Source organism: Paramormyrops kingsleyae, chromosome 2, assembly GCF_048594095.1.
Source record: "Paramormyrops kingsleyae isolate MSU_618 chromosome 2, PKINGS_0.4, whole genome shotgun sequence".
Lineage (NCBI taxonomy): Eukaryota > Metazoa > Chordata > Actinopteri > Osteoglossiformes > Mormyridae > Paramormyrops > Paramormyrops kingsleyae.
The window spans coordinates 3,851,970-3,873,862 of NC_132798.1; the positions used below are offsets into that span (position 1 = coordinate 3,851,970).

The 21,893-nt window shown below is 42.6% G+C and overlaps 1 protein-coding gene across 1 annotated transcript; it reads left to right on the forward strand.

Annotated features, from left to right (window-relative positions):
• The first annotated feature begins 1,234 nt into the window (after positions 1-1,234).
• On the forward strand, positions 1,235-21,794 carry LOC111833414 (arrestin domain-containing protein 1-like). Its single transcript, XM_023791643.2, has 8 exons — positions 1,235-1,572; positions 13,895-14,005; positions 14,865-14,915; positions 15,923-16,077; positions 18,381-18,563; positions 18,690-18,866; positions 19,197-19,635; positions 19,773-21,794. Exons 1-8 carry the CDS (start codon positions 1,455-1,457, stop codon positions 19,853-19,855), a joined length of 1,317 nt encoding a protein of 438 aa, XP_023647411.1. The 5' UTR covers positions 1,235-1,454; the 3' UTR covers positions 19,856-21,794.
• Positions 21,795-21,893: the final 99 nt, after the last annotated feature.

Sequence of the window (21,893 nt, forward strand, 5' to 3'; positions counted from 1 at the left end):
TGACAGTCCTTTCATGTGCCATTACTAAGTGATACTGCCGCAATTTTGGTGTGAAGTGTGTCAAAATGAAATAAGCTAAAGATATAAAACGTTCCTGGGAAGTTTGAAAAAGATTCATCAAATACTTGTAGAGTTACTGTGTTCACAAGATGAAGTGTCTTCTGCTGCTGCACCTTACTTCCTTTGCTGCCACCTAGCGCTGGTGATTCAATTTTGGTGCAATTTGTCTTGAAATGAAATGAGATTTAGATCTTCGTTCATAAAATGTTTTTCCTGAAGATGAAATATGACCCATCAAACACTTTTTGAGTTGTCACGTTTACCTACCCATTTGCTGACATTAAATGAAGCTACTTCAATTTTGGTGTGATCGGTCTCAAAATTTGATCAGTTCCAGGTCTTCGCCTATATATTTTGTCTTTGAAAAAGATCTGTTAAAAACTTTTTGAATTGTTGTGCTATCGAGGCGACAGATGGGTTCCATTCGGGGAACAGAATAAGCCAGTGTTTCCCAACACGGTCCTCGGGGACCCACAGACGGCCCATGTTTTTGCTTCCTCCCAGCTCCCAAAATGTGGACTGTCTGGCAGGAGGCTGGAAGGGAGGAAAAACGTGGACCGTTTGTGGGTCCCGAGGACCAGATTGGAAAACACTGGATTAAGTCAACCGTTAACAACAGAGACTAGCCATCTCACTATACCTTTGTCTTTATTAATGAAAGCATGCCCAGTATACTGAGGATTTGCCCCGGGGAGTGACCCTAAAAATGCTAATAGACTCAAGTACAACTTGTACTGATCGAGAAACTAAAATTCAGCCATGATGTCACAGAGACAGAGGAAAAAAAACTGGTCTATTCATCCATTTCCAGTAAAAATTTAGTGATGTGACTGGATTTTTGGGAGGGACACCAATACTGATACGACATGAGCATGCCACCTCAACACATAGAACAGGGATGAAACTCATAACTTTGGAGGTAATCGGCCACCTTACCCTCCACTGAAGAATTATTATGATTAATAAAAATCCATTCTTCTAGATCTGTACTAAAGCAGAAAAGGGATCATTTTCCCTGATTCTCCAATAACCTTAGGTAGTAAAATCTTTTTGCCTGGACTTGCCTGGTCTTTTCAAAAGACACCACATATTTACGGGCTGAAATAAATGTAAGCACAGCTGCCATTTAGGGCTGATTATAATTCCTGTTTCAGTGTAACTTTTCGCACTGGATAAGTGAACATGACACTAGACTTACATTGTCGCCCCTTGTGGACTGAGTCACAACAAACAAAAAGGTTAAAGGGAGCCCTCATCCGGCCTCGTTTTGACGTAAACTTCGCTGGCTGATAACCAGTCGCGTGTCGAAAGAAGTGCGTAGGGGCCGAAAGCGGGGAGAAGCGCTTTCCTTTGCCGACTGAATGCTCGCCTTCCTGTAGACGGCCGGCAGCGACATGGGCAAGATCTTAGTGTTTGAGATCAGTTTCGGCAGCAATAAGGTGGTCTACAGCCCAGGGGAATGCATTACTGGCGCCGTGAAAATCGTGGTTGGCCGAACTTTGCAATATAAAAGTAAGGCAAGATGCTTACTGTTATTCAGCTTAAACTGTTTGCTGTTTCTTACTGTACTGATGTCGGATATGTACTTCTGCGCTTTCAGTATACATCATGGTGTTTCAGTTAAATGTAATAACTTTTACGTACTTTTAAAATCTTCCACCTATTTTTTAATCTAAAAGTATTATTTTGGATAGACAGGTTAAATTACTTTCAAGAAATTTGAAAGCATCTGTTTTGACAGTCATATAAATAATTTAGTGTCTTCGCTGAAACAGAATATTGAAACTGCTGTGTTTTCTAACCTGATGCGTCACCGGAAAATCTTGTTTTATATGTAAAGTTGAGTTTTCTGTTCACCAAGAAACAACTTCGGTCTGTTTTCCGTCGCCTTGAATTACAGCTTAATTAGTTTAGGACAAGACTAATATTAAATACGCGCCGAATACAGTAGTTGCCAGGTGCATTTTGTTCATCACACCTTTTTCTCTGGAATCCGTGGACACCGTAGTGTGTGAAAAGTGGCTGTTTCTGGGATGCTGGAAGCACAAGCATATACACGATTTAAAAATAAGTTAAATCACGCATCTTAGCAGTACTAATGCTTAGCAGCACAGTGACTGACCCCTTTGAACCTGTCTGCATGGACCTTATTATATTCAGTTGCATCCGCGTGATTTGTTGTTTGGGGAAGCAGAGTGTTGGACTTGACGGGCAGGTCTGCTTCATAAAGCAGCCGCTGAGCGCTTTGCTTACTGCCCTGCGGGAATGAGACCTGCCTGGATGAGTAGCCCTGTTACCTCACAGCGCCATCGTTGGGGGTTTCAATCCTGCATGTTTCTTTTTTGTTGTTGTTGAAGGGTTCCTCTGGGTACTCTAGTTACATTTCACTGTCCAAAGACATACAGTTTAGGCTAATTGGAATCCCTAAATCGCGCATCAAGTATGATTGTGTGTGAAAGTGCTTTGCCACTTTGGATAGGCTACACCCCCCATAACCTTGACCAATTTAAGCATTTAGACGATGGATAGAAGCCTGAGAATTAGTTGTGTTTCTCTCCGATAGTCACAGAGGTTTCATCACAGTGTGGTTTAATGTATGGCCTGTACACCATTTCCTGTCATAACTTTTCTTTGCCAGAGCTGTTAGGACGATAAATGATTACTGTGCGTGGCTCTCAGTGTTAAAAATGAGCTGGATGCCATATTACTAATTAACAAAGGCAATGTCATGAACAGTTTGTTTCATTTCATGTAAAATGAATCATCAGATAAATTTAGCAAAATAGGTTAATGTCAGAAAGTTGAATCAAAACTGAAAACTGATGCTTGAAGCATTGATTCAGGTAATTTTTTTGTCATGTCTATTTAGTAAATACACAGTCTCCTCTTGTAGTGTTGAGGGAGTGTAACTGTCAATTTATTAGGGTATTGTCTTAACTTCTGCACAAACTTCAGGGTTACAAGGCTCAACTCAAAAAATGTCATTAATATCCTTTTATTCCAGATGAGTCACCAAATTAGTCAGTTAGTTTAGTTAGTTAAGTATCTAACTACTTAATTAGGCTGAAAACCTTCAAAAACAACAGGAAAGAAAACACACAAATAATACATTACTATTGGTTCTCTACATGTGGCACATTAATCTCTTCTCCAATCAAGAATCAACCTTCGCAACCTTCAGCAACACAACCCTGCAGGCCAAGCATTAAACATCAGCACACATCAGGGCCAAACATTCATAGCTATTGCAGGAGCTAACACACAAACATATAAGCATACTGCATAGCATGCAAAGCTAACAAGAAAGAAGATACAACAGCTTAGCTAAACAATTTTGTCAGTTCTGCCAGCAAACATTCTAAACCTCATTCACTACAGGTTGTGCTGTACAATGCTAAACAGCGCCAACAAACAGTAATGAAAACATTTGCCCACCAGTAGCTTCCCTGGAGGTTGCCAGTAAGTTAAGTTAATCCCAGTTTATCCCAGTACTTGCTTCTTTCAACAACAATTTCTGCAACCTGGTCCCACCAAGCTTGCCTGCTCAACAGTATATTTCTTTATCTATCAGAGGCTTTTGGGAGAACACTATCCATTTCCTCTTCCTTCTTCAGAATAAAAGTCACTTTACGCCTCAAAACAAAAGTCCCTGCCCCTCCCAGATCTGGCAGCAGAGTAACACAAGACAGTTCAATTATTCAGCAAGACCGTAGTGCGACATCAAGACATCAGAGTGTAATGGCACAATAAATACAAGTTAGTATGATCCAGCAGTGGGACAAACAAAACCATGGTGGAATAGGGCAAGAGGAGTGTGCAAAACCAGAGCAGAAGATTTGCTAGTAAATACAGCAAAATTGTAGGGCGTTGTGTAAGTGTATACAAGGGTGTTTACAGTCCTTATCTCTTGTGGGAAGGAGCTGTCTCTGTGAGTGGTGTAGGCAGAGGTGCTCCTATACTGTTTACTGGGGTATAGTGGAGTAACCAGGGCATGGGTGAAGTGGCTGGTGTCTGTGATGATGCTCTCAGCCCTCCTGTGACATGGCAGGCGTAAAAGGATTGGAACTGTAGGAGGTCAGAGCCAGTGGTTCTAGAACCTGAATGATAGTTGACCTGACTATTGTAACAACATAAATGTGTTTACATATAGACAAAGATAGGATTGAAACACTCACATTAATTAGACATTTCGAGTCATACCACATTGTGAAGAATACCTTCACTGGTTACTGAAAAAAGCACTTTGGCTAGCATCGTTTTTTGTGAATTAACCAAAAAGAAGCAAGGCCGAATTATTCTTTGATAACAATCTGGCTGTCGTGCTGTTTACTTGTTAGTTTGTGTAAGGCAATTTGAAACAGCCACTCTGTAGAGTGGGGTTGGAGAAATGTAGTTGGAATTAGTTTTCATTTCTTATGCAAATGTTACTGTGTGACGCCATAATGATGTTTTTTTCTCTTTTAGGGGTCTTTGTTTTTAATGCCGCATCAATTGAAGTGTTCCTAAGGGGAAGCTTTGTATTTGTGGACAAATTTCCACATTCCTGACATTGAGGACATGCCTACCCTTGTAAGGCTGTGTTTGATTGGCTGGTTTGTCAGTGACAGGGGCAACATCAGCATGCTTCATGTCATGCTGGGGTGACGTCTATGAAACCATAACCTACTTGTCACTCACAGCTACATCGTGCTGTCCAACCACCATCAAATTAAGGAACTATGCAACCAACCACCATGAGACAATGACTAGTGACGTTTTTATAAATGACTCTTTCAATATAGATTCTTTCTGATGACTGCAAATTGGTGGAATGGCGGACTGTGGACTGGACTAGCAGGTTATTGCAGCTTCTGGATAACTAAAACCATCCATTTGTCCTAACTGTGTTGGGTCATGAGGCAACCACAGCTTCGTAGGTTGCAAACATAATCGTTTTCTTTATTCTTAGTTTAGCTAGGCCAACATGGAATGGCTCTTCTGATATATTATTCCATGGTGGAAATGAAAATATATAGACTGGATAAACTTTGCTTGGTTGACTTCAGACTGAGAGAGAGGGTACATGGGGTGTCATATAGGGATGGGCGATACACATTTTTTCAGTTATCCGATTCACAATTGCTGATACCGATACAGATTCTGGTACAAGAGCTATTTTTACTTTAATATTTTAATATAATAAATATATATTTATTCTTTATATATTATTAATATTTTTCAAATAGTACATATAGATAAAAAGTATTTAATTAGACTACTAGAAATATACATAACGTACCGTTCCACCTTGTTTGTACATCTTGTTTTAAGCGTTTATGAGGCATTTGCAGTTCAGTTGGAATGTCTTCTAAGTGATCATACGCAAGTGGCGAATGCTTAAAAAGCCACACATTTTTTCTCCCACTGGTAACATCATCAAGCTACACCAAGTTGGTTTTTTCATATTACTTGTCTTGCGCTTTGTTTAGTGGGATTTCCTACTAAACGCTACTCCCACCTATCAAAACTTTGTTTGTTACAAAGATTGCAAATCACTGTGCTACTAGTTGTTGTCAAATGCGTAAAATACTCCTGTCATCCTCTCATTTGATTTTCTTACGCTCCTCGTACTGCAAAAGGGTATTTGCATGACGTCACAGCAGGCGGAAATCACCGCGCTCGCACCCACTGAGTGGCAAAAACACTGAGTGGCAGCGTTAGAGTTCAGCTTGAATGCTGAAAACACACAGCTAAAATGGGAAAGAGCTGCGGTGCGAGTGTACAAATAGATTTAACGTGAAATCGGAGCTATCTTTTTAGAGACTGCTAAAACATAAATTAGTAAGTATCGGACGTGGATCGGTCACGTATGACTGATACCCAGTTTGTCAAATAAGTCTTGATCGGCGCCAATACTGATCCAAATATCGGATCAGTGCATTTCTAGTGTCATGATGCTTCAGCGTGTGGCCCTGTGTTCTCATATCTTTGCTGTGCGAAGCTCTGCTCTGTGTGCACCGAATTTGCATGTTTGCATGGCTTTCCTCTGGCTACTCCTCTTTGCTCACCAGTGTAGATGGTTTTGTATCTCTGTATTGTCCATAGTGTGTGATTGTGGGTTGATGGATCAGTGGGCCAGTTCAGAATGTTTCATGCTTGTGTCCTGTGCTTCCTGGAATGCCGTGTACAGGAAACATTTTTTGACCGCATACGTTTTGCAAATTGACAAATCTATCTGTTGCTTTCGTTTTCATTGCACGTGCACCAAAAGTGTCACTTGGTCAAGTTTGGGCTAAACGCAGCCCACTGTCTTTGAGAAACCAGTATGAAGTGGGTGTCGGGGTGAGAGAGAATGCTGAGCTAGCTGGATGCGAACACATGGTGAGGGCAAGCGGTGGGCGGGCCGGGAGGTCACTCGGCCAGTGGGGAGAGCGACATATTCCTCCTTGTGCAGTCACCCGCTGTGAACTCGCAAGGGGACCTGCGCTCTCTCAGCCGTGTGCCGTAATCTTAATTTTATAAAGATGTGTGATATATCGGTTAACATATCAGTATCGTCTGATTTACATTAAAACTCAGGACGTCAACATTGGCCTGATGTGTCGATCTTGGTCTGAATTGCTAGCTGGTGTTTAATCAGTATTCAAAGTTAGCAGGACATGTTTTTCCATCTGCTGTTATGCTGATATTTTTAAAAGCACTAATTTAGCAAATATTGGTTATTGGTAATATTAGAAAAAATATATCGGTATTAAGCAAAATTTCCACATTGGTGCATCAGTGGTAATAGTTTAGATACCATGTACCTTCGTATTTAATTGCAACATAGGATGAACATGGAAAATGTTTATTGCAGGGACAGGGTTTCCTCCTGTGGTGTATAGGGGCTGGGCAGTCATTAATGCAACAGGCAAAATAGAATACATGAAAAGAGTTGTTTTGGTCAGGAATTGTAGGATTGTGTGAAGGAACAGAGGAAATGTAATGAATAAGGCTTCTCTAAGTTGCCTTGTGGGAGTTTTACTTGCATAAAAATGTTCAGAGGGCAGAATGAAAAAATGACTAATTCAGAGAAATAACCAATCGAGGAGGTGGGTCTAAGCAACTAGATGAGGTGGGACCAACCAATCAGGTGTCTTGGTCTTGCCTCCAGGCATTGCTTAGACCCACCTCCTCTACACTCTCATTGGTTATCTCTCTGAACCAGTCATTTTTCATTCGACCCTCAGAACATTTTGGTAAAACTCCCGAGAGCACACGGTTGACTGAATAAGCAGAACAGAGCACAGTAATCACGGTGAAACAGAACATGGGATAGGTGGAGTGAGTGACGTGCAGTTTCAGTCATCTGACTCGCTTTCGTTGCTATTCTCTCATTATAGTTTGCTAGATTATTCCAGGAAGGTTTATTTAGCACTTTCAAGCTTACAAGCTTAAAACAACAGACTCCTGAAACAGTGCATGGTTTCCGTCCACACAGAATTATTTAAATCTCAAAAATGGACACCTTATTTTTATCAGTACGGTTGTATTTATATCACTCTCCTTGCTTTTACATTCAGCGAAAAGTCTGTTTCATTGATGGTGCAAAGATAAACAGCACTAGATAGGAAGTGAGGCCTGTCCCAGCTGCTGTACCAAAACAGAGACAATATGGCTGTTGTTACTTTATGAAATGCCCTCCCCCCCCCCACCTTCTTCCATGTCTGACTCATGACTCCTCCTGGAGGCACCCGAGTCGACACTCTTCCATAGCGACATGACTTTTTTGGTACTCGCCGCTGATAAGGAAGCCCATCTCAGACATGGAGACACAGTGTTGGATCGGACAGGTCCGCACACAGAGCTCACAGCTCTGAGTCTTTTAGTCATTTTAGTGAAGCATTTCCAGACACACTGCTGACTTTTTACACGCAGTCTTCCAAGGCACCGCACAGCTTATGTTAAAGCAAAGCAGCCTGATATTTCAGATGGTAAAAGCCTGTCAGATATCAGGGGAAATTTAAATCTTGGAAGGAAACCAGGGTGACCTTTTCCTGGCGGCGGTACTCAGGAGAGTTCTGCTTCCTGGCTGACGGCGTCAGGGTGCCCCGAGGGCCGCGCTTGTCACTAGACAGCCGAGTATGTAATAAGACACGAACTGGGTTGTTTTGCTGAAATACCAGCATGATTTGGGCATGTAGCTGTGTGTAGAGCACCTGCCAAAGCCAGAAAAAAAATTCATACCGTAATATGCAGACTTAAAAAACGTGTTAAACAGTGTCATTTTTCTGAGTATGAACCAGGCACACATAGGATAGACGTATGTGCTCCTGCTGTTTCATGGATGTGTTTTCTGAAACGTACCATGCACACACAAGAGTTATACCTACAGAGCCGTTACAAGCGTCTATGTCACATTATCTTTCCATTTATTGATTTATAAGATGCTTTTATCTGAAGCGATGTACAGTTGCGAACGGAGGGCTGGGGCAGCTGGGAGTTTAGGGCCTCGCACGCATGTCTCAGTGCGTCAGTGGGGCGGATAACTTTGGGCTGAGTCTCTGATGGAGTTGCAATTGTGCCAAGACTCTTGATGTTAAGAGGGGCCGAGATGGACGTCAACGCCGCATCTATTCTTACTCCTGCCGCAGGAAGAGAGCAGCCAAGTCAAGCAAGTGTTCATACATGGCTGACAGACAGATAGGTTATATATAAATAGGTGTGCCCAGCGGAGACGGGTCAGATCCTTATCCTGGGTTATTCCCTGCCATGTGCCCCTTGCTTTTGGGACGGGCACCGAAATCCTGTGACCCTGTATAGGACAAGCAGATGTGGGTGGGTGGATGAATGGATGGATGGATGGATGGATGGAGGTGAGCCAAGGTTATGGGAGGAGGATGGCAGCTTCTGGGTTCTGGGCTGTTTCCTGTCCCTGTGTGGACTTTGCATGTCCTCTCCATTTTCACAAGAGTTTTCTTTGAGTTCTGACTCAGTACATAGTCATGTGTTTTAGTTGGGATTAGCCATGATAAGACGTTGCCCTTGGTTTGTGAATTTGTGTGCCTCAGTACCCTGTTACAGACTGTCGTTCTGTCCAGTGTCTGTGATCCTGGTAAGTCCCTGCTTTGGCTGCGGTCTGCAGAGAGATGCCGTGCTGTCAGAGTTTGGGCTTTTCCATCATGCTGCTCTGTGGGACAACTGGCCTCTGCAGGACAAGGCAGACAGTTGAGAGCTAAAGGCTTAAATATCTCCCATGTCTTTTACTGCTAATGCAAGGTGATATTCTTGACTTAATTTGTAATGGGTTCTGGTTTGGAAAATGCTGCTCTTGTTATTAGTAACCCATCCAGCCTCTAACCATGTGCTTTTGTCTGGGTTGGGGGGAGGGTGGGGGGGGGGTTGTACTCACTGGACAGGATGCCATCCTATTATAAGCAGACAATCTCTAGCCACTACTCTGGGAGAGACAGGGCTTATTTGTTTTAGGATGAATGTTTTTACAATTAAAATAAAATAAAAGGTTTTAAGAGCGCGCCCTTGGTAGGTGGTGTTTGATGGAGGGTACAATGGCAAATGCGAGGGACCCCAACCCTGTTTCTCCATTGTCACGGCCACTGTGCAGCTTCGTTTGAGCACAGCCATTCAAATGGCGTGCATCAGTCAAACAGGGTGGGGGCAGTGCTTCTCTCTCCAGTGGCAGAGCAGTCTGACAGGTTTGGTGGGCCGTGTGGTATTCTGAGAGAGGTCTGGGAGTGATTCCAGCCTGTTTTTCTCTGTGTAGCCCAATCGCTTTTCGTCTGCTTACAGTAAACAAATACATGGTGGATATATTTGTGGAATGATGCTTAACTGGAAATTAAACTAATGCGTTCACATTACACCAGTCATCCAAGTTTGTTTTGAGATGGACTTTGTCTGTGATCATTATGTTATGTATTTAGGTAATTAAAGTAGCCATTGACTTCGTGTTCAGAGCAAAAGTATTTCTTGGAATATAACATGTTAGCCATAGCTGCTGTTCCAGCGAGTAGCACAAACAGGCAGACTGGGATAAACAAAAAGGCGTATTGAGTTTCAGTTTCAGAGACGTCTCATTAAGGAGATTTCATGGGGCACTGCGGTTTTTTGGTGTATTTATTCTCTTATAGTTGGATAAAACACAACTAGTGCATTTTGCTTTTCTCTTCATCTCCATTATAGCTCTAGTCACCTCAAAAACATTGTGCTTCAGTCAGCTGTTGCTTGAACATTTTGGGTAAACATGACTTTGTATGACTGCCAAAATAATCATTCCTTATTTCTGCTGCCCCAGTTAAGTTCTCAAAAGCCTGAATAGCGCACATTTGGGTAATTTACGTTAGCTTCACTAGCAGTTAGTCCCACTGTTCAAGTTTGTTGTTTTTTTTTTTTGAGATGTAACATTGTCTCATTAATGTAATAATGTAACATTGACTGTCACATTAAGGTTACTTAGTGACATAGTTCTCACATCATTACAGTTTCGCCAGCTACTGCTGAGTCTAAGTTCTTGCCTCCTCCCTTTTGGTATTCGCTGGTGATCTTTTATTTTGGTGCTGCAGCTCATTTCCGCTTGGATGCCTGACCTCCCAGTGTGGTGGAGGAAATGATTGCAGAGTTTCTAGGAAGCCACACAACATCCATCATCCTCCTAGGCTTTTCAGAAATGAGGACAGAAGCTGTAGGAAATGACTTTCATCTTGTATCGTGTTGATTATATTGTCAAACACGCTAATGTCCTCTGTGTCTGGATGAGTGTTTTCGCACGTTTGATTGTCTGTCGAACAGGAAGATTTTTTGACTTTGAGGGTAAATGTGTTCGTACCTTCCTGTTGATTTCTCCATTGCCTGTTTTCTCTGTGAGTAGTAGGGAAACTCGATAGACCAAACAATGTATGTGAATGTGTGGCTCCCTCGCTGTGGAACAGTACCCTGGAACAGTACCCTGGAACTCTCACTTTTCATGTTCATAGTTAAGGTCCAGGTATCCTGATAATCCAGGTCTTATGTGAAATATTAATCTGGAATTGTACAGCTTGCATTGTGCCCTGTGATGGGTTGGCGCCCCATCCTGGGTTGTTCCCTGCCTTGCGCCCTGCGATGGGTTGGCGCCCCATCCTGGGTTGTTCCCTGCCTTGTGCCCTGTGATGGGTTGGCGCCCCATCCTGGGTTGTTCCCTGCCTTGTGCCCTGTGATGGGTTGGCGCCCCATCCTGGGTTGTTCCCTGCCTTGTGCCCTGTGATGGGTTGGCGCCCCATCCTGGGTTGATCCCTGCCTTGTGCCCTGTGATGGGTTGGCGCCCCATCCTGGGTTGTTCCCTGCCTTGTGCCCTGTGATGGGTTGGCGCCCCATCCTGGGTTGTTCCCTGCCTTGTGCCCTGTGATGGGTTGGCGCCCCATCCTGGGTTGTTCCCTGCCTTGTGCCCTGTGATGGGTTGGCGCCCCATCCTGGGTTGATCCCTGCCTTGTGCCTGTAGCCTCCGGGATAGGCTCCGAACCTCCCGTGACCCTGAATGGGATAAGTGGTTACAGAAACTGGATGGATGGATGGATGTACAGTTTGTGATAATCACACAGTGTTTGTAGTTCTCAGTGTAGACCAGTCGCTTTTCTGTTTTTGTCTTAATTAGAGTAGAGTGGACTTGCTGGTTCTGCAGCTCAAAATGAAGTGGCTTATCAGATTTTGTAAGGTTTTCATTGTGCTCTTTAAGTTTGTTAGATAATGATTCTGTTGAAACATTGTGGATTTTGAGCCTTTCCTTCTTAATAAACATTCAAGTGATAAAACTGCTAAACAGCACCATGATAAGGAAAAGTAAATGTTTTTTTTATGATTCAGTCTGATTTCACACTGTACTACCAAGAGACCAACTCTGGCTACAGGAAACTAAATTAGGGAAAGAATGTATGCGTTGAAATTATGATTCTCACAAATGATTTAGTTTGCAAAGACGGGGCACTGCAGTTTCGACATCCAAGAGGACATCTCTGGGTCGAACTGTAACAAGATATTAGATTTTTCTGCTTTAAAATGAGGAGTCTTTCTTATAAAGCGTATCTTTATACCAGAAGTTGGCTAATATGCTACTACTTCTATACATAACTTGGCTGTTATTGAAGTACACTACCTTTTTGAGGCAGTGCAGACCAGTCGCTTATATGTAATTTATATATATATAATGTTTATCGCCATCTTGGCGCCAGACTGCAGACTCTGACTCGTTCTGGGGAATCCCCAGATGTTCCCAAGCCAGACACAGTATTCCCTCGCTTCTCCTGGGTCTGCCATTGGCCTCCACTCAGTGGATGCGTCTGGAATAGCCAATCAGGTGGCATCCTCATGGTGTGCCCAGAAAAATCTTAGTAAACTCCTCCTTCTCTGATGAACCTTTGGCTCTGTTTCAGGATCCCTTCAGACTCGTCACCAGATCACAGAGATTGAGCCGGCAACCATATGCAGAAACCTCATTCTAGCCACTTGTATTTTTACATATTACCCACAACTCTTGACCATACTGTAGGTAATGACAGTGACATACATTGACAGTAAACCACTGGTCTCTTAAAACCCCAAGTGTGGCCAGACTGCCCCTTTCACCCTACTTAGCACCCGCAAAAGAACAACCAGGAAACCGCAAAGCGTGTTGCCTTAATCATTTCAAAACCTCCAATCAAATCACCTCAGTGTTTACAGTAACTATCCAATATACTCAGGCAGTTGACCACTAACAGACCACTTTTTGCTGTGATGATCAGAATCAATTTATTAAAGTTAAGTGAGCTAGTGGTGAGTGGGTGGTGGGTGGTGCTCTTCTGGCCACCCAACAAAAAATCTGCAGCTTTTGGGAAGACGGGGGAAATTATTGTTTCTTTTTATTGTAATTCTGTTAATGCGTACATATTATTATGTTAAGCAGTGTTTTTTTCTGAGTACATATATGTGGGCTTTAGACATAATCTTCTTTGGTTGCCAAAGACTTTCGCACTGTACTGTGGCTCTGTGGATTGTTGAAGCGAATGAATCCCCCCCCACCCCATGCAAAGGCCATGATGCTCTATGCACATCCATTCATTTTAACTGGAGAAAATATAGAAATCAGTTGTCAGAAAATCCCAAATTAAAGCCTGTGTATGTATGTGTGTGATGTTGCGCTTTATGTAGACAGTGTGCAAAGCTTGTTTCGCGTCTTGTTTTTCATTGTCTGTCTCCATAAAGACCTTGTTGAGCTTGGCCTGGCTGAGGTCCTCTAGCAGGGACGTCCCACTTGGGGGGCGGGAAGTTGAGATACTACTGAGGTTCACAGTAACCCTGCTGTTTTCTCCTGAAATGTATCTGGCATATTTATATAGCCATGAAATATTAATAGACAGCTGAAACAGAGACATCTGCCCATCTGGGCCGCATTCCCGTCTGAAGTCACACATCTGTGGTTTAGTGGGGAGAGCTTTATATCTAGCAAATGAGCTGGCTAAAGCCTTGCATTTAGGGTTCATGACAGGTTTTTATTTAACCTCATGCAGACCGATCTTGCTGAATTGGAGACTCTTACAATGCAGTAATACACATTGATAGAGACCTGCCTTCTATATGTGAAATTGAACTTCTCCAGCAGTGCATTGGCTCTGCTCATACAACAGCGTGTCTTGTCTAAAAAAATAAAACCATGTAATACCTTGGAATACCCAAGGTAATCAGTAATCAGTCTAAAAATATTCATGCTGGAACATGCTGTTAAAAAATAGCTGATATTTGAACCCTGTGAATACATTCTTGATATATGAAGTTGTAAAATTTGTTCCTGAAGGTGGGACGGAGTACTACAATGTAACAATGTAACCCTTGTAATTCCCTGCAGCCATCAAGGTGAATTGCCATGGCTTCTGTGGTGTGTCCAATCGGGAAAACAGTTCCTCCTGGGTCCTGGAGGAACAGTACTTCAATAGCACTCTGTCCCTGGCAGATATAGGTGAGTCACAATCATGTCTTTACACCCGCAAGGCACTGATAGGTAGCTGATCTGGGCTCCATCAGGGAAAGTGAGGGGAGCGAGTGACAAGACTTTGTTAAATGCTGTAAATCAAGGGAGTTTGTACTGTAAAATGACAGTAGTTAGAGTAACTATGGTAATATCTGGTAGTATCTCTGGTAATATCATAATAATACTAGTATTTAAGAAGTATATGAATTGTAGCTAGTGTTTAAATAGGGTCAACAGTGGTCCACTCAGCTCTGTCAAGAAAGAGGATTAAAAAAATACTTTTCTCCTCAGCTTCAGTGCCACCATCTCAAACCACAGCAGATGTTTGGTTTAACTGACCTACTTTCTCTCTGTTTATCTCTCAGCATTTATCTGTCTGTCTGTGTCTCCTGCATCATGACCTGTTCTTACATTCGGCATAGTTGCATTCATATGATGTCAAGTGCAAAAACAGTGAGAGAGTTTCTGGAGAGACTCTGATCTTTCATTAGGCGTTGGCTGTAGAACAGGTGTAAGCTGGAATTTGTTATGTCATTTTGCAAGATTTTGCAAAAAAAAAGCCCATATTTCCATGAATGAGTGGGACTGTAATTTAGTTTCTCAGGATTGATTATTTTTTTTCTGCATATAATTGGTTATAATTCAAGGTTTGAACCAGACCTTCAGTTATTAATGACACATAATTGCATTTGTTGTCATTTCTCCCATGTTTCTCTCCCTTTGTGTGTCTTTGAACATGCCTGATCCTTTGTTCTCTTAATGACACACTAAAGTCTGCGCGACGGTGCTGGGGGAAACGTGAGCCGCCTGCTCCGTCGTCTTACTTCTTCTTGCTGTTCTTCTTCAGGCACACTGACCCCTGGGGAGCACAGCTTTCCTTTCCAGTTTCTCATTCCAGGTGAGATCAGATACGTCTTGATAGACTTGTTGTTCTGCATACATTCATGTTACGATTCAGGCTTCGCCCTGCCACAGTTTCAGGTGTTGCTTACGTTATCCTGCCTATTTCAGACTTATTCACTTTTATTAAACAAGATGTTATACAAATCATAACCATTCATTAGTATGATTATATTGCACTAATTTACCAGCACCTTATTCACTGTGAATGAGTGTATATGTGTGTGTGTACATATTTAATTTATTTTTTACTGTGTGTCTGCTGGTGCACTTCAAACGAAATCTCATTGTACTTGTACAATGACAATATAGCATCTTTATCTTATCTTTATCTTTATGTACAGATAGCTTTTTTGAATTCCATGTTTATGAATATTTAACGTAATTAATTAGTTTATTCTTATTTATTTATTGAATTTAATTCATTTGCAGCCAGCTTGCTCTCACCTACAGGGATCAATAAAGTATCAATTATTTTTATTTATTTATTTTATTTAGCCAGTTGTTCTTTAGTTTTTAAAAATCCATTTCACACCTTTGGTTAATTTTCTTTGTTAGTGTTTTATTTTTGTTTTTATTACTGGATGCTGTACTCATCAAGGATGAAGTAAATGAAAAATGAATATTGTAGTTCTGTAATCCGTTGGAGGAAAAGACCAGCCATACCTCATTCATTCTCAGCGTGACTCTCCTATGTGTTTGTGTACATTCTGCTAATGCCAGGTCATAGCTGTTCCTGGCCATTGACAGCCGCCCATCTGCTCTTACCTGTCTGTGCTTTTTCTCGTGGGCATTGGCCAACGTGTAGATTTATGGCCCACATGTAGATTTATGACTTTCATTACTATGCGCTTTAAATGGACAGGTGGTTATCTGCTTCGGTAGGGACTGAGAAACCTTTTTGTTCCATGTTATAGATTGTTATAGATTATAACCTTGTTATAGATTAATTTCTCAGCACAAAATGTTTCACTGGCATGAACAATCTGTTCTTATCCCATGTAGAGTCTTCTCCAACGTCCTTCGATGGGAAATTTGGAAGAACTGTTTACCGATTGACATCAGTCATAGAAACACCTCGCTTCTCTAAGGACTACAATGCTGTCAAACCCTTCTACCTGCTTAAGCCCCTCAACCTCAACGAAGTTCCAGATATTGAGGTGATAAGCTCCGTGGATACTTTATATCAGCATTAATTCTTTCCTTTGATTTGAATTGGAACACTTCTAATTATAGAACAGCCAGTCGTCAACAACAGAACAATTCTGGCCAAACGTGAAAAAGCAGTTTGACAGAAAGAAACGACAGAATCTTGTTCATTACAATACCAAAAGTTGAGGATGTACTTTGAATTGGCAGGATTTCAGCAGGGACGCCCCAGTGTTGCATAAAAGAATTTGCATCTTACTGGAAAAACAGATATGAAGCACAACAGTGCACTTCCAACAAATACGGAAAGTAATAATGTAGCAGACGAGACCTGTAAATCCAAGGGTTACCAGTTCAGGCATGCTGGGCTGAAAGACCCTGTTATGGAGGAACCCCCACAATAACAGGGGGAGAACTCCACACAGGAGCCATAGCAGAGACTTCAACCCTGGTCCCAGAAGTGTGAGCCAACAGCGCTAACCACTGTGCCCCCCCAACAGGGGATGAGATAGAATCCAGCAGACACTACAGTCCAGGGCCCTTGTTCACCAAAATTTGTGGAAGTTTCAATATAAAAAAAAAAAATTCATATGCATAAAAAATTTCGATTTATCAAACCTGGCGTACACACATTTCCACTCGGGAATGTTGGAACATTCTAGTAAATACGCATATGAGCCTGAGATCCTGCCCAGTTGCCGCCCACAAATAACCATAAATGATCAATAAATTACATTTTCATATCATATTTAAATCAAGCCTTTCTGGTTGTTAAGTCTGACGAAAGCAACCATAAATAAAAAAAATTAAAAGAGGAATTTTGAACTGTGCGACATAGAGGCAAATTAGAGAAGAAGTGACAATTACAGTGAGAATTACTCCCTTTGATGCAATCTTTGGGCCTTAAGACTTTGCAGATCATTTGCATGCACATAAAGTTATGTAACACACTAAAGGAAAGACCTGGAAAAGCATAATTGGGCCCCTTTAAATCTAAAAATGTGTCTTGAATGGCAAGACATCACTGCTGCAGTAAATGCTGTCAGCTTTAGAAAATGCCCTGAGAAAAATGTGGCTGAATCTGAAGATAGAGAGATGAATTTCTGTGGACAGGGTCAGTATTACTGCAGTTATCGAGGGTAAACCCACATTTTTGGAGATACTGATGTGTTACGTGAAACTCGAATGTATCAGTATCATGTTGGCAACACATGACTTGCGCATTAACATGAATGAAATGACTTTCATTTCACAAAAGTGGCTGAATTACTACATTCTGTTGTCTGCATCTAATGCTGTATAGTGTAATGTGCATTTTATAAATAAACTATGATATGAGGTGCCTTTATCGCAGTCACACCGCAGTGAGTTGCTCATATTACATTAGGAAAATTGGATATCACTGCAAATGTAGTTTTTATGTTTGCCTCTTCATCCATAGCACAGGGAAACATACATTTAATGCAAAGACATTACACATAATGCAAACAGTAAAGAAATAAGTAAAAATAATCTTGGTGGTCCATGAAGACGTATTTTCTTCTAATCTTTCCATTTATGTAGTCACTTTCAAGAACGTCATTATGCCGTGTCATGGGCATTGTTGGGTCCTGTCATTTGAGTATTTTTGCCCTGATGCCAATCTTACTTGGGGGGGAAAAAGAAGTCAAACCCAGGTGAACTTGACTTAGTCCCTGATCTTATCAGTAGCTGGAAACTCCCCTGTGCCGTATCACATTCTCGTGACTACAGGCTATTTTTATATAGATTTATATAGATTTACTGTGTTGGATGTGAAGGCACTGGTTGAATCGCTGGCATGCACCCGGCCATTTTGCTGGTTTACCTGCAGTTCGATGCTTGACAACGGGTGTCGCCTTTTCTCGATTTGTCCAAAATGTTGCGTACACCTCCCCTCGAGTTTCAGTAAGTATACACATTTTCTCCAGTCAGGTTTTGTTTGAAAGATCTGGGATTTTGTGTAAAAAAAATAAAATAAAAAAAATTCTGCATGCAGATTTTGAGCATCTATTTGCACATATAGAACTTTGATAAATGAAGCTCCTGATCTACCCAGAACTATCATATTCACATTAGTTACATCATCCCATTACACACAGTCCATAAACAACTTAGTCAAGCAACAATATAAATTTATAGTAATTTTTCTGACTGCGGCCCGGCACTAGATAACTGGTTGGAAGATGGATGGTGGATTGTTTGAATGTTTTGGATCTAAGCATGAGCTGCTTCTCACGTGTGTGTTCCTCTAACCAATCAGAGTTTTTATTCTTGTTTTATATTAACTCCATAGAAACCCAGTTCATCTCAGGCCACAAAGAAGTTCACCTACCTCCTGGTAAAGACCGGGACAGTCGTGTTGAACGCTAAATGCAGCATGCGAGGCTACATCCCCGGCCAGGTTATCGAGCTGACCACCAAAATCCACAACGACTCGGGGAAAGACACCGGCCACGTGCTCGGCGCTCTCATACAGGTGCACCTGGAACGATCTGCATCCATGGCTGCAGAATCTCCAATTAAATAGAACCACATGGAGATGCATTATTTCGAGGAGCCTAATTACTAGAAGATGTATCTGTCTGCTCTTGTCCCTCGACAGAAAGTAACGTACAAGACCAAGCGGCCCATAATCAGTGCAAGGACGATCGCGGAGGTGCAGGCCGCTGGGGTTAAGGCAGGAGGCCACACTGAGTGGAAGGAGCAGATCGTGGTTCCGAGCCTCCCACAGTCGGGACTGGATGGCTGCCGCCTTATCGCTATTGAATACTTTATTCAGGTCATTCTGCATTCATTCATTCATTCATTCATTCGTTCATTCATTCATTCATTCATTCAACTTCGCAACATTTGGACTGTAGCTTCTTAATCTGAGTGGATGCAATTTGTAAATGGATGTAATGGATTTGTGTGATGCATCGTTTTACTTGTAAATCAGAAAAGTTTCCTTTTCTAAATATAGCAAAACAAAACACGTATGTGTCACTGTAAATAAGGAATAAGGTGACAAATAATAAAAATGCCATCCATGCTTTGATTATTGGCTTTGATATTTGATTTTTAAAATTTTAAAAGTTAAACTAAGCTCTGTCATTCTGCTACTCTGCAGGTATCTCTGAAGTGTCCAGAGGTGTTAGTGACTCTACCCATATACATCGGGAACCTACCAATCAGCAGCCCCTCCGTGGCACCAGCCAGGGCGCCCCCCCCAATCCCAGCAGACGCCCCTGTTCCACAGCCCAGGGTCAGATCTCACACGGTGACCCCCACTGCTCCTCCAGCTGATGAACTGGCAACCCCTGCAGCAGCTAAGACAAGAGCCCCCCAGGTCAAGTCCTGTCATAGTTCTCCCGGCCTCCCGCCCCCAGTCTCCCCCAGGACCTTCCGACATACCCCAAACCAAGGGCAATGCCAAAGCCTGCGTGACCGGGCACATTCATCCGCCGGGCCTATGGAGGGCACCATCCACTTCTCAGGAAGAAATTCCACACCTGCACCTACTAACAGGGCATCAGCCATGCAGAACAGAACAAGCAACTACCTACAAGGTGATTATGCGTAACAAATGCTTATTTATACCTGATCGAATACTTCACTTTTTTTTTTGGAGTCATTCTGTTGTACTGCCACACCCACTGCCATGAAGAAGTGCCAGCCATCTAACGACTGGTATCCCTGTTCACAGACCCCCCTCCCACATATGAGGAGAGCTGCAGCGATAACGATCCCAGGTTCAGCGCAGGAAGGAGACCAACGGCTGGGTTCTGAGGCTCCAGCTCCAGCTGATCCAAGCGGCGGGACGCTCTGGGAGTACAGGGGTGTTTCTGCTCAGCCTTAGCCAGAGGGAAGCCTTCACCTGTACACAGCATGTTCTCCTATACACAGAACAGGGAAAATTGATGCTTCTTCTCTCATCTAGACTGACTTACCTTACTTACATTGTAAGGGATTGGAATGAAACTGCAAAGCAATTTTATCTGCTCATGTGAAACACACGAAGGGCAATTCACAAATCATAGAACTGGTTAAAGATGGCAGCAGAGACAGATTATCATGGTTTGAAGCCCCTGGGCTACATAAGTTGTCAGGGATCCTCCTACTGTATTCTATGACGGTGTGATTGTTGGCCCGCGGTGGGGGGAGTTAACATTGTAATAAGGCACCTTAATGAGCCCCTGTGCACTGGGTGTATTTTTAATATAATGCAACAAAAATGCATCTTTTATGTATCGAAATCCCATAGTTTTAAAAACAGCCAATGTTGAACGGTGTTTTAAACTACAGAACAATTTTCATAGATATTTTCAACATACTAATACAGCATTAGAAGCAGAACTTCCCAGGAACACCATGTGAGTTACTAATATGTTTTGTATCAGTCAGGATTGTTGGGCGTGGGCCTGGAGCCCATCCCCATCAACATATAGCTGAAGGCTGCAGTACAAACAGTCATTCTCTATGGCAGTGTTTCCAAATCCGGTCCTCAGGGACCCGTAGCCGGTCCATGTTTTTGCCTCCTCCAAGCTCCCTGCCAGACAGTCCATGTTTTTGCTCCCTCCCAGCTCCCTGCCAGACAGTCCATGTTTTTGCTCCCTCCCAGCTCCCTGCCAGACAGTCCATGTTTTTGCTCCCTCCCAGCTCCCTGCCAGACAGTCCATGTTTTTGCTCCCTCCCAGCTCCCTGCCAGACAGTCCATGTTTTTGCTCCCTCCCAGCTCCCTGCCAGACAGTCCATTCTTTTGTTCCCTTCCAGCTCCTGCCAGACAGTCCATTCTTTTGTTCCCTTCCAGCTTGTGGTAGGGAGCAAAAACATGGACTGTATGAGTCCGTGAGGACCAGATTGGAAAGCCCTGCTCTATGGGCAATTTAGAGATTCTAGTTCAGCTGACTGTATGTCTTTGGATTGTGGGGTATGGGGACCTGGAAGCAACCTGCTCAGCCTGACGAGAACATGCAGTGTCCACAAGGAGCAAGGATGGGATTGAAGCTCCCCGTCTTGGAAATGGGAGGGTACAGTGCTACCCTCTGAGCCAATGTGGATATTTACTAATGCTGAGGGTGATCGCTGTCCTTTGTTAATGGGCCCTTTTTACCCTCAACATCACAAAGAACAGCTGGAGGGAGACCAACACAAGCAAAATAAGATGTGCCTTGGATTCTCTTGTCCGTCACTCCACTCCTGCCTGGCCTTGGTTATGTATATGCAGCTCTTTGTGTAGTTGTTGAGCATGCAGGACTAATATGCATTTGGAGAGGTAATAAAACACCACTGCTGTATGTTAGCTGGGTCGCAGCTAAACACACCTGTACTTCCAGTTAAGCTCTTCCTAGGCTCGCCTCTGTCAGTCTTTTATATGTTTGAAGGTTAAAACAAACTCCTGCCGACTCATTACCAACCTATGACGTCTTTTATAGTGTCATTTTTCTCTGCTTAGAAAATGGACTTTTGGCAATAGTCACTTTTATACTGTACATTATGTTGAGCCTGTGTTTAAACTGCAAGATTTGTATCCGACAGTGACCACTTAACTTCCATTCTGGGATAGCTGACTTCCTGTCAGGTGACTTGCTTCCTCCATCAGAGATTTCCTGTGCATCTACATTAACCCAAATTGCTCCAGGGACACTGGATGACCCTGCGTTCTGATACTTGCTTGTATGTTGCTCTGGACAAAAGCATCTACTAAATAAATGTGAATTTTATACTATCTGTGTACACCAGTGGGTAGCACTGTGACATCTACTGTAGGAGTCAGTGCTGTGGGTTTAATTCCCAGCTCTGTGAATCATGTGTGTTTCATTCTAAA